General features: G+C 49.3%; 1 protein-coding gene across 13 annotated transcripts in view; it reads left to right on the plus strand.

The window, feature by feature from the left end:
* Positions 1-12,960, plus strand: part of LOC123854150 (uncharacterized) — a 54,956-nt gene extending 41,996 nt beyond the window's left edge. For 4 of the 13 annotated variants that reach the window (XR_010413006.1, XM_064595892.1, XM_064595888.1 and 1 more), the window contains 2 exons: positions 1,222-1,322; positions 7,370-12,960. Coding sequence is in view for 6 of the 13 variants with exons in the window: in XM_064595888.1 (XP_064451958.1) it covers positions 1,222-1,322; positions 7,370-7,566 (298 nt within the window). In the remaining 7 variants the exon portion in view is untranslated. Of the gene's footprint in view, positions 1-1,221 lie in introns of all 13 variants that reach the window. The other 9 variants (XR_010413007.1, XM_054510641.2, XM_064595889.1 and 6 more) reach the window with 3 other exon arrangements.
* Positions 12,961-13,285: the final 325 nt, after the last annotated feature.

Here is a 13,285-nt window from a genome sequence, read left to right on the forward strand (position 1 = left end):
GACCCTGAGATCATGACCTGAGCCGAAATCAAGAGTCAGATGCTTAACCAGCTGAGCCACCCAGGCGCCCATAGAGTGATATTGTTAAGATGTGAGTCACATCGTACCACTTTTCTGTGTAAAACTCTCTAGTGGCTTCCATCTGAGTCAAAGCTCAAGTTCATACAAGGGTCTTCTTTTGGTGCCATGCATGCTCAGAACCTCACTGCCTCTCTCATCCCCTCTCTTACGTCCCCTTCACTCACTCTGCTCTGGCCACACCACCCTCCCCAGTGATCTTTACCACGTCAGGCAGCCTCTCTCACCTCTGGGACTTTGCACGTGCTGTTCCCTCCACCTGGACAGTTTCTTCCCCATTAAATGTCAGGGTTCACGCCCTCATTTCTTTCAGGTCTTTGTTCATAATTCACTTTCCCTGGCTATACTATTTAGAATTTTGGTACTCCTGCCCACCTGCTCCAACACTCCCTTCCCCTGTCTCCTGTTTGTTTCTTCCTCCAGAACACTTTCCTCTTCTGACTCCTATATATTGTATGTTTTTCTTTCTCTGATTGTTGGTCTCCCCTTGTAGAATGCAAGCTCCATGAGGGCAGGGTTTTTGTCTCTTTTGTCTACTGCTGTATCTCCAGAGCCTGTGGACAGTGCCTGGCATGTAGTTGGTGTTCAGTAAATACCTGGCGAATGGCTCTATGACTCAAAATACATGAAAGGATGATCTACTGTTTACAAAAGACCTTGAGACATGGGGGCACCTGGGTGGCTCAGTCAGTTAAGCATCTGCCTTCGGCTCAGGTCACGATCCCGGGGTCCTGGGATCGAGCCCCACATCGGGCTCCCTGCTCTGCGGGGAGCCTGCTTCTCCCTCTTCCACTCTCCCTGCTTGTACTCTCTCTCTCTCTCAATAAATAAATAAAATCTTAAAAAAAAAAAAAAAAGACCTTGAGACATGGTGGAAAGAGCCCTGGGGTTACTGCCAGCATAGGAGCATGAATAGACCGAGTGAGAAAGAAATGCCCCCAGTGGAGAATGTCCGTGTGTGGAAGTCATAGTGCCCGCATCTGACATGGGCCAGCATGCCACCAGCTCACACCTCGGTGGCTTCTGAAGAACTCACCACAGATGAGAGGGTCCCCACTTAACTTCCATCCAGGCCTCTTTTTTTGCCCCAAGGCCTGCCCTCAGGGCTCTGTCTCAATCACTTACTTTCCTTTTCTTCTCCAGGTGCCAAAATTTACAGCCTGTTGGAGGAAGACAGCATCAACGTAAGAGAACAATAAGACTGTGTCTAGTTTGGGACTTCCCAACTTACAAGGCCTTGAAAGGTATTCAAGGAAGACCAGGGTGTTGAAAGGGTTGGCACCTGGATGAAGTGAAGGTCCAGAGGACTCGTCTTGACTTCCTGGATAGAGTGTGGGCACTGGGACAGTGAGGACAGCTCAGTATTCAGCAGTGGATCATCAGCGGTGGCTGCAGGGTCTTTAGACCCAAGAAGACTGTGCATCCTTTGGGAAAACAGGGCAACCTCCCCCAAGCCAGTTGGCTGCGCCCATAGCCTGGCCCTCCTGCTCTGCATTCCCGACTTCTCTCCAGGCCTCTCTCCTTCACCCCTTGCTCTTCTGCCAGACCTGCTGAAGTCAGGGTGTCCTGGGCATTTTTTCTTTTTTAAAGCAAGGATGGTTTGGGTCTAGATCTAGAGAAATACAGGATGTTTCCTGCATAGGGATTCTCTGATTCTGTGTTAAATCACAGTCCAGATTTTGGAGAGTGAAAACACTCAGTAAAAAATGGATGTGGGGAATTGTGTAGCTATGTGTACTGCTGATGTAATTTGAAAAGAGGCAGTGTTAAAAATGTGTCCAGCCTTGGACCAAGCAATTCCACTTTCTGGAATTTATCCTAAGAAAATAATCACGGTTGTGCAAAGATATGTGTACAAAGATAATTTGTCACTGCACTGTGTTATAATACAAAAAAAAGAAAGAAAGAAAAGGAAAGGAAAGAAAGGAAAGAAAGAAAAGGAAGGAAGGAAGGGAAAGAAAGGAAGGAAGGAAGAAAAGAAAAGAAAAAAGAAAACAGTGGAAAGCCCAAGAAAAAGGAATTGGTCCCTTAAAATCTGGCATATCCACACAAGGGCATGTCATACAGCAGAATGACCTAGGTGTATACTTACAGGCAAGAAAGATGTTTGCATATATTGCTAAGTTAAAGAAAAAAAGGGAAAAAGAAATGTAGAAGGCTCAGCAAACATGCAAAGCAAGTGGCTTGGGACACAGGCTGGAGGGTTGAAATCCAGGTCAGTCTCTTAACCCGTGTGAGAGTCAGGCAAGTGAGATCTCCCTAGGCTCCTACTTCTTTCCAGTAAAATGGGCATAATAACACAAGTCTTGCAGAGGTGCAAGAATTGGTAGGCATTAACACATCTAAAGGCCTGGGCACAGGGTCCCGCCTGTGTTGAGTGCTCAGCAGATGGGTGCCCGGATGAGGTGCGAACCAGTAGTATTTCTACTTGTGTATAAGCCTGGACACGTTCTAGAAATTCATAGTCAAGTAGTGGTTTTATTTGGCTGGTAGAATGGTGGGTGATTTTCAAAATTTTCTTATTTTTCTACAAGGAATACATGTTACTTATTTTCATCGTGATGTAATTTTTAAAAGGAAGTAACAATTGAAAAGGTTAAAAGAAAAAAAAAAAAACCTGCCGGGCATTTGGCAGGCAAACCAACTGTGCAGCCCCCAGGGCAGGGGAGGATGGGGGGAGGCAGGAAGGGGGGGAAGAGGAAGGGCAGTGGGTGAAGGAAAGAACTGGAAGGTAAGGCTCAAGCCCCTACAGGCATGTTCCCCACTGTGGCCCCTCCTGGGGAGCTCCTGGCAGGAGACATGGTGACTCAAGGCCCATCTGTCCTGGGAGATGAGGATGAGTGTGTGTAGCCCCCTCTGGCCGCTGAGCACATCAGCAGAGGGGCCCTGGGCCTTCAGAAACCCAGCATCTTGTCCAGGCCCAGAGTAGGAGAGGCAGGAAGTCCTCGTGAGTCCCTCAGTTCCTCAAAGGATGACCAGCTCCTCTCTTCTTTGGCTCCCTGGCCGGATCCACACTCAAGAGCAGGGTCTCCCAAGCCAATACAGCCAGCTGGGAAAGGGAGCCAGTGACGGTGACCGCTCTGGGGTTGCTGTGCCAGCTCCGGCCCCGCCCCCACCCCACGCACCAACTGCCTTCCCTGGCCAATGAGGTTGGGAGAAACCCCCCATGTTAACGGGGTGCCAGTTTATTGAGCATTCTTGGGGCATGGCTCATCCATGCAAGTGACTTCTCCAAATAATCAAACTTAATCCCATTGCATTGCAATTTTTTTTTTTTAAGATTTTATTTATTTATTCATGAGAGACAGAGAGAGAGAGGCAGAGGGAGAAGCAGGCTCCCAAGGAGCAGGGAGCCCGATGCGGGACTCGATCCCAGGACCCTGGGATCATGACCTGAGCCGAAGGCAGACGCTTAACCATCTGAGCCACCCAGGCGCCCTGCATTGCAATTTTTAACTGTACTCATTTTAAATTAATTTCTGTTTTATCACATTGATCAAAATAATGCCTGCATATGGTTTCTATATCAACAGTACGAGAGGCTCATAATAAAAACCCCCTCCCTTAGCTTCCTCAGTCCCGCTCTCTCTGGAGCTAGCCTCTTCTTTCAATTCTTTCATTAGTTTCTATTTCTGCTTATATTATTATTTCTTGATTTACCAATTTTAGACATCTGTTCACTTCTTGGGGGAGACAAAAATTGAGTTTTCCTACGAAGCCACTTCCAGTTCTCCCCCCCCCCCCCATTTCCCAGTAAGAATATAACCCAGTAGTGAATGTAGAGGTATTCTTCACTGCTGAGCTAAGTAGTGTGTTGTGTGTCCTTGAGCGCTGGAGGAAAAAAATTTTGCATCTTTGATAATTTTCTCCCCTTTATTTTACCCATTGGACCTACTGGATTTACTCGTTCTGATTTTCTTGGATTTTCTCTATTTCCCTGCCCTTTGCCCTTGGGTCTCCTTTCTTGGGCAACTTGACTTGACTTTATCCTCCAACCCTGCTGCTGGTGTTGTTTTAATTTTGGCTTTCATATTTTTAATATACAATTATTCATTCTTGTCTTCCATGCCTTTTTTCATAGGACCATATTCTTGTTTTATCGATATACCCTTGCCCTCTTACCTTTCTGAAGAGGCATTGTTTATTTTTCTTCTATTTGTTTTGTTTTAATATTCTTCTATTCTCTTTTATTATCTTTGTTTCCACCTAGCTGCCTTTTGCATGTTTGTTTTCTCTCTTTCATGTTGGAGGCTTTTCTCGAATGCCAAATATCCTGGCTGTCTGTTGATACTTATGAATGAAGCAATAAAAACCTGAATTAAACTGTATGTTTGGGGACAACATATCAGCTGGGGTTTTGCTACAGGGAGCAAGCCAGTCTTTTCGTTAACAAGCCTCTAAATGTCAAACTCTGTTCTCTAGAGCTAGGTTTCTCAACCTTGGTGCTATTGATATTTTAGTACAGATAATTGCTTGTTGTCAGGGGCTCTTGTGCATGGTAGAATGCTTAGCAGCATCACTGAACCTCCAGATGCCTTTCCTAGACTTGTGATAACCAAAAATGTCTATAAACATTGCCAAATGTCCCCTGGGGGGCAAGATCACCCCATTGAGAACTGCTACTCAAGCCATTCCCCTTCTCAAGAGAAGCATTCTGACTCCTTGTTCCCGTTACTTATTACTGCATAACAAACCACCCCAGAACTTAGCAGCATAAACAACAGCCATTTTATTATTCTACAAGTCAGGAATTCAGAAAAGGCACAGCTCCACAATGTCTGGAGCCCAGGTTGGGGTGACGGAGATGACCAAAGGCTCAAGTGGCTGGGATTTGGACCAGCTGGAGCTGAAGGATCCACTTCCCAGATGGTTCTTCACTTGGCAGCGATAGCCGGAAGCCGGGGCTCAGCTGGGACTGGTGACCGGAGAGACGGCACACAGCGTCTCTAGCATCCAGCCCGGTAGTTGGATCTCTGATGTGGTAGCTCAGAGCTCCAGTGTGAATGCTCCGGCCAGCAATATGGGCCCTGCATGGTCTTTTATGGCCTGGTCTTGGAAGTCACATGGCATCACTTACCACTGTAGTCACAAGGCCCACCCACCGTCAGGGAAGGAGACCGACACCCACTTCTCAATGGAAGATGTGTCCAAAAAACTCGCAGCCATGTTTTAAATTCCCCACACTCCAGAACAGGGTGATATATGCCTGGGGCAGCGTGGGGTGTGAGGCATGGAGACGTTGAAGCTCACTGTTCAGTCTTCAGACTTTGCCCTCGCCCCCCATTTGCATCCTTGCATTCATCCGCCGTCTCTTCTGCCTCCATCTCTCCTGTTCAGGATCTTTAGTCTTGTGCTTCATGGGGCAGAGCGTGGGGTGGGTCCGAGAAGGATTTCCCTGATTCCTTACCCCACTGCCTCCTATGCCTGACCCCCACCATCATAATCCCAAATTTCCCTGAGGTCTGAGCTCCTCCAGGGTCCCGGGGGTGAAGGGGCTGGCCTCCTGTCAGCATCCCCGTCCGCAGGCCCTAGGAGACTAGCTTCCTCCATGGCAGCCATCATTCCTCCATCTGCTTTCCAGCTTCCTGGAGTCTACTCAAATCTCATCCACCCGTGTCTCCTTCACCATTCTCTTTGCTCTTGAGGGTTGATACCGTTTTCTTCCTTTTTTCTTTCTTTTTTAATTTGTTATTTATTTTTTAAGTTTTTATTTAAATTCCAGTCAGGTAACATACGGTGTGACATTAGTTTCAGGTGTACAATGTAGTGACTCAACACTTCCATAAGTCACCCCGTGCTCATCACAAGTGCCCTCCTTAATCCCCATCACCTGTTTCACCCCTCTCCCCAATATACCATTTTATCTCCTGACTGGCATTTCAGTGGCACTTCAGGAGAGAAAGAAGACGGGGACATGTGAGTGACCTGATGTCTTTAACTGGAAGCCCTGTTGTGCTTCTTTCGGAAGGAGGCACGTCTCTCAAGTGTGTTATGATCTTCCCTGCCCAGTTAAAGCTCTATTAAGTAGTGCAGTGGCTGCATTTAACCCTTGGCTGGTAATTCAGCGTCATCTTTATGAGTGTACATGTTTACCTTGGAATTATGAAGCTAAGTAGAGCAATTTGTCCCTCCACGATGGGGACTGGGATCACGGTGCTAAAACCCCGTAAGCCTTTCCTCCTGGTCGCTCTGTCTCGGGCCGCCTCTCGTCCCATTCATTTGTGGGGACGGTGCCACATTACAGCACATTAACTTCCAATCTACTCCTCCTGAAGTGACTAAACCAGACGACTGTGCAGGGTATCCCCCCCCACTGCCCCGTCCCCACCCATTTCCTACCCTTCCTCACTCCTTCCCACATTTGACGTTCATGGATTGCATCAACCAGGCTCCATGGCGTCTTGCTTCCAGTTGGGCTTGGCCAACGGAAGACCCCTTCAGCAGGTTGGAGAATAATGGCGGGGTGCTTTAGGGGGCTTTATCCCCCTAGTTCCCTCTCTTGCTACGCCTCGGGTCAGCAGGGTCTGTGTTCTTCACCCTAAAGCCACAAGCCCCACAGCAGCCCTCTCCTCCAGCCCTGCGTAGGTTGCTCTAACCTCTCCCTTGCCCTCCTCCCTTCAGGCTGCGGGTACCAGCTCCCCCATGTTGCTGGCTCAGAGGGCTTCTCTTGCCCTTGTCCTTTCCCTTCGTGTTGCTCACCCTGTACACAGTCCTTCCTTGAGCTCTCCTCGGTTACTTGTGCAGCATGTATCTGTTTCCCACTGGGACTCTGACGATACAGAAACTTTTTCTCATTTGCATCTAAAACAAGAATAGTCCCTGAGAGAAACCCTCCCAGTTCTTTGTATGAGCTTTGTGACATCTCTGGACTACACAGGGGCTTTTAAAAAATTCACTTTCGAGTTTTTAACTATAATGCAAGATAGAAGGTACTGGATTAGTGACTTCTCCATATGGGGGAATATTACTTACTGGTGTTTTGAGGAGGAAAATAAGCCTGTCAATAAAAGGAAACCAGGAGACAGAGTATATAATGACTTTCAGAAATCATATGACCAGAAAACGTCCACAGTTTCAGAAAATGAAGAAATACCTTCCTGAACAACAGATCCTTCTTGGGTCTTTAAGGTGAAGTGTAGGTTTGGGGGACATCCAGGCCATGTCTGGGTGGGATTCCCCTAGGTCTGACATTAGGAGTCCCTTAGGTCAAACCCACGAAGCCTGTGTGTTTCCAGCTCAGGGGCCTCCTTGATGCTTTTGCTCCGAGGAGTATCGTGTGCTTGTTCCCTAGATGCGGATAACTCGGAGCCTAGAGAGGCCCACAGCCTAGGCCCTGATCACATCTCACGCCCAGGAGGAGCGCCCGAAGCCCAGCTGTCCTCCAGCCACCTCCAAGATCGGCCTGCACGACTCCCCTGCTGGGAACACTCTATGGATTCTCTTGCCTCCTCGCTCTCCCGGCCTAGTCAGACCTCAGTTTTGGTTTAATTTGTGCAGCCCTTTGAAGCATGCGTACCTCTAGGGAAAAAGCAGAATCAAGTACTCTTCTTGGCCACCCATTTCCTGAAGCGTGAAAAGGAAACATTTCATCAGTGCTTTGTCAAGGAGACAACAGGAAGGGGTAGCGGCTCTCTGGCTGGCAGGGCGAGCCGCCTGGCGTTTCACAGAGGAGGGAGGTGAGATGGCACATGGGCGCCGAGGCCCCAGCCAGGGGCAGCATGGACACAGCCCTGGGCACAGTGTCCCACGGGCCACTCCGGCAGAGCCACGAACCCTCAGCCCTCCTGGGCAGGGAGGAAAGGCCTGGGGCATCACCCCCATTGCCCAGGGGGGAGACGAGAGCCAGAGAAGTGGAAAGTGACAGCTTCGGTGGAGAGACACTCCTGTCTTTACACCCTGGCTTCCTTATTCATGCTTCTTTCACTCCTCGGGATTTTTTTTTTTTTTTTTTTTTTAGTTTGGGGAATGGGGACTAGACAGTTGAAGACAGGTTTGTTTCTAACCTGGCTACCTTCCAGTGATGTAGCCTTTATCAGTTTAGCTTGTCCTCTTCCAGCCCACGCTACTCTGTGTCCCTCGGCCAAGGGAGCTCAGCCAAGGCCCCCCCAGCGTCCCACCCAGCAGAGTTGCAAGAGGCCCCAGGCCCCTTCCTGTTCACTCCTGCTCTGCAGACATGATGCCATGAGGCAGACATGTAGGGACATGGACGCAAGGGGCAGCCCGTGGCTGGATAGTGGAGGGCCCTGAAGGGCTGGGGAAGCTTCTAAGGGAAGCAGAGTCCTTCCCACAGCAGCAGGTTCATGGTCTGTGCACATGGGGGATGAGGCCCGGGAGGGCAGAGCTCCTGGGTAGCACGTAAACCCGTGTCTTGTCTTCTCCCATCCAAGCTGCCTGTTGTGGGCCAGAGTACGCCGGCGGTGGCCATTGCTGGGGTGGCTGCCTCTAACCACAAAGAGAGGAAGGAACATTCTCAGCCTGGGCACTTGAACCCAGCACATTGCCATCCTCAGCAAGATGTTGCAAGTTCCTAATCTGGACCCAGAGGCCAGGGAGTCGAGGTGTCATCTGGAGCCCAGAGTTGACTGTTACCCACAAACACAGACATCCGTGGGGCCTACAACACCCTCTCCCCGGTTGTCACATCCTCAGCAGTGCCTCCGGCCTGGGTGGTATCCTGGGGAAGCCCAGCTGCCACCTCTCTAAAAACGGCCCCAGCTGTGCCAACAAAGCCACTCGCCTGGGGCGGGGCTGGGGTCCACCTTGCTGTCATTTCACACCATTATGGACTGATGCAACCAGGTTTCATCAGACACCACCGGGGAAGAAGCACATTACAACAGCGTGCTCAGCACTTCCCCTGCCCGTGCGCAAGGCTTGCTCACCTCAGCCAGGATGGACCTCTTCCCGCCCTGGTATCTCACCCCGCCAGGCTGCGAAGCACCTTCTGCGGCGGACCAGAGCAGATCGCCTCCTCCCAAGAAATTAAGCCAGTGGCTTTCGATCCTGGCGGGGCACCGCTGTCATCAAGGATATTAAAAAGATATGGATGCCTGTCCCTCACTCTCACCCCAAAGATACCAACTGAATTGATCTGGGCTAAAAAACAAAAACAAAAACCTAAGTGTGTATTGAAGGATCACATACAAGCAACACCACCACCACCACAAACCTGAGGTGTAAATCTCAGTGAATTTTCACTCGGCGAACCCCGGGTTACCCGAAGTAACCAGCGTCCAGGTCAAGAAGCAGAACATCACCAACGTCCCCTGGTGCCCTGAAGGGTAACCACCATTCTCACTTCTAAAGGTAGAAATGAGTCTTGCCTGTTTTCAAGCTTTATATTATATAAAGGGAATCATACAGTATTTGGGGTTTTGTGTCTGGTTTCTTCCACTCAACATTGTGTGTGTGAGATTCACGCAAGCTGCTGCTTATAGTTGCTGTAGTCCGTTCGTTCTCATTGATATAGAGTATTCCACCGTGTGGATATCACGGTTGCTGGGTATTTGGGTATTTGGGGTTTTGGGGGCGGGTTGGGGTAGTTATGACTACTACTGCGATGAGCATTCCCGTGGCGTCTTTCAGAGCACATTTGTATGCATGTCCGTTGGGTGCATACTGAGGAGTGGGATTGCCAGGGCAGGTATGGATATGAATGCGTTCAACTTTCGTACCTTGTGCCTAATGATCTCCCAAGGTGGCCGTACCCATCTGCACCCCTCCAGCAACGGGTGAGAGTGCTGGTTGCTTCACATCTTTGCTGGTGATTGGTATTTGACATCTTTTTCATGTTAGCCATTCTGGTGGGTGTGTAATGGTATGGCAGTGTGGTTTTAATTTGCATTTCCCTGATGACTAATACAGTTGAGCACCTTTTCATATGTTTCTTAGCCATTTAGATCCCCTCTTTGCAAAGTGCCTGTTGAAGTATTTGGACACGAATATTTTTAAGAAGCTCCTTAGGTGGTTCTTATGTGCAGCCAAGGTTGAAAACCATTGAACTAAACCACAAGTTAGTATCTGCTGCTCTGTTGCTCAATGTCCTGCCCTTGAACTCGGAGTATTTTGGATCTGAGGGAACCTCATGGACCTGGGGCAGTTGCAACTCTCTGGGAACGTAGCTCCCCCTCCAAAGGGCCCAGAGAGGGCCTGTGGTGTCCACAGCTGCCACAGACATTTCCTGACCACAAAAATGATCCCTTGCTGATCCCCTCAGAGCCCTAGGCAATCATGTGGAGGAAGTGGAGGGGCCACATGCCAGGTACTTCCCGGTTTCTAGGCCAGCACGAACAGGACACAGCTCATGTGGGGGTTGTGGTCAGCCTGGGGACAGTGGAACATGTGTGACAGGGGCCTGGGTGGGGCTGAGCGAGGCCTGCCATCTGTGGCCTTTCTCCTGGGTGAAAGGGCAGCCAGTGAGGCTCTCCCACGTGGGTCCAAGCCTGGCCAGGTCTAGAGTTCTGCATGTTTGCATAGAGGTCCCCGTTGTTGCTTCTCTTACCTGTGACGGTCTCCTCTGTCCTCTGCTCCCCACCGTGGGGGCCCTGCTCTGGGACCTTCCCTGGCTACCCCACCCCTGCAGGGCCCCCTCACCCTGCTGAGCTCGTGCAGCACTTAGAGTGAGACCATGCAGTGGGGCTTCTGTTTGTACACTGCTTTGTACCGGGTCCAGGCTGCATCATCGGGTTCATCTCATCCCCCACCCTGGACTGCACTCTCACCCCGGGGACTGCTGAGCACCTGTCTCCGCTCCCCAACAGTGGGTAGAATGGCATTTGGTAACTCAGTGACAACAAGCCCCGACTTGAAAAGGAAGATGCAGTAAAAATACAGACCACACACCAAGTCAGCATTTTCCTTCCCTCAGACTGGAGCTGTGCAGGTGTCAAGCAGAGCTACCCTTTGTGGGCTCCCTGTTGGCATGTGCCCCACATCTAGTAGGTGAGGAGCTCTATGCAGTGAGTCCGGAGTCGGACCACCAGCAGGGGACTAGGATGCTGGTGCCTGGCTGGGTGTGCAGAAAGGCCCCTTAGGCAGAGGGGCTCCCAACACCCTGATGGAATTCACCATGGTGTCCAGGGCTTGGGAAGCAGGGGGACAACCTTGTCAGTGCCTGTCCACATGTTCTTTGAAAAGAGCATGGTCCACCTTCTGTGGACTCAAGTCTTCTAGCGGTGTGACGTGAGATGGAGGCACATGGGCAAAGTTGACCTTTGGGAGACTGGTGAGCACGGAACCAGCTCTGGACTCCTCGTTGTGCCATGTTCCATGGATTCAGGCCCATCTTGGAAATTACTCTGGACATAGAACCTCTCGTGTCTGGTGGTCTAAGTACAGATCTCGGTGTTCTCTTGATTGGCACAAATGGTAGTCTGCACCAAGCAGCGATCAGAGTGCTATCTGAAGCCTGGGATGGTAATGGGGAGAAGCCCCTCTAGCAGTGCAAGGGCTCCAGTTGCTTCCCATCCTTGCCAACAACTGGCATGTTCTGTCTTTGGCCCTCTGAGTCTCATAAAAAGAGAGACCCCTCTACTCCCCTTGAGCGTGCATCCCAGCCTCTCCCCTTTCACATTCTACTCCACTGGCTGCCATGGTGCAGTGTTTGACGTGCTCCCACCAACATTGTCTGTGTCATGCTTCCCCCCGCCCCTTCCCCATGCAGTCCGCCACGTTGTCTGCCTCTCCCAGCCGAGACTCTGGACAGAGACAGCGCCTCTCTCCTCCTCCTCCTCAGGACTTACTCAGCAGGTATTCCTTTTACCCCTGCCTGTGCTGAGCTTCACACACAAGACCCCTGGCCCTGCTCTCATGAAGCTTCCAGCTGAGGAGGGAAGACAAAGTATTAACAAGGCCTTATGTAATGGCGGTGGGGATAAGCGCAGCCGTAGCCAACAGCATGGGCCACGTCCTCTCTGCACCTGCAAACGCCCGCGTGTCCTTCAAGGCCTCAGCCCACGTGTCACCACATCTGTGCCACCTACCCCACCTTGCATCGCCCGACAGGGTAGCCCTTTCGGCCCAGAACAGCCTTGGTTATAACTGCTCTGCACAGAGGATGAAATCCAAGGGCAGAACCCAGATCACACTCCCCTCAGAGTCCCCTGCCCAGCACAGAGCCCTGAGCGCTCATCACAGGTACTTAGTTGATGAATGTAAACTCTCGCCAAGACTGAGCTGAAGTGTGTGAATGTCTCCGTGGGCTGAGAATCATTGCTTGCTTGCTTGTTTCTTTTTTTTTTTTTAAAATAGACTTTTGTTTCTTTTTATCATGATGAAAGTAATTTGGATTACGTCATAACAATGTGAATTTACTTAAGAATACTGAACGATATGCTTACAAACGGTTAAGATGGTAAAATTTATGTTACGTGTATTTTACCACACTTTAAAAGAATAGAAAGAATGCAAAGAATAAATACAGACAAGGGGAATAAGAGAGAAAGGTCCATATTATCAAGAAATAAAGGACAAAGGCTTTGATTCAGGATTTGATTCAGACAGAATTAGATTAAAAAATAAGTAATTTGGATTAGGGAAGTGCAAATCAAAACCATAATGAGATATGACTTCATACCCTTTAGGTGTGTGAAAATAACGAGTGTGGGCCAGTGTGGAGAAATTAGAACTCAGTGCATTGCTGGTGGGAATGTAAAATGGTGTAGTTGCTGTGGAAAATGGTATGGTGTTTCCTGAAAAAAATTAAACATAGAGGGGCACCTGGGTGACTCCGCTGGTTGTGTCTGCCTTCGGCTCAGTCATGATCCCAGAGTTCCAGGATCGAGCCCTTCGTCCGTCTGTCCGGCTCCCTGCTCAGTGGGGAGCCTGCTTCTCCCTCTGCCTGCCACTCCCCCTGCTTGTGCTATCTCACTCACTCTTTCTCTCTCTCTCAAATAAATAAATAAAATATTTTTAAAAAATTTAACATAGAATCACCATATGATCCAGCAAGTCCAATTCTAGAAATATACCCAAAGAATTGAAAGCAGGAACTCAGAGGTGTTTTTATACTCATGTTCATATAAGCATTATTTATAATAGCCAAAAAGGAAAAATAATCCAAATGTCCATTGACAGATGACTGGATAAACAAAATGTAGTATATACACAAAATGGAATATTACTCAGTCTTAAAAAGGAATGAAATTCTCTCACATGGTACAGCATGGATAAACCTTGAAAACATCATGCTAAGAAGTGAAATAAGCTG

Source organism: Mirounga angustirostris, unplaced genomic scaffold (genome assembly GCF_029215605.1).
Source record: "Mirounga angustirostris isolate CCGP_5_RB_7025 unplaced genomic scaffold, mMirAng1.0.hap1 SCAF_7, whole genome shotgun sequence".
Lineage (NCBI taxonomy): Eukaryota > Metazoa > Chordata > Mammalia > Carnivora > Phocidae > Mirounga > Mirounga angustirostris.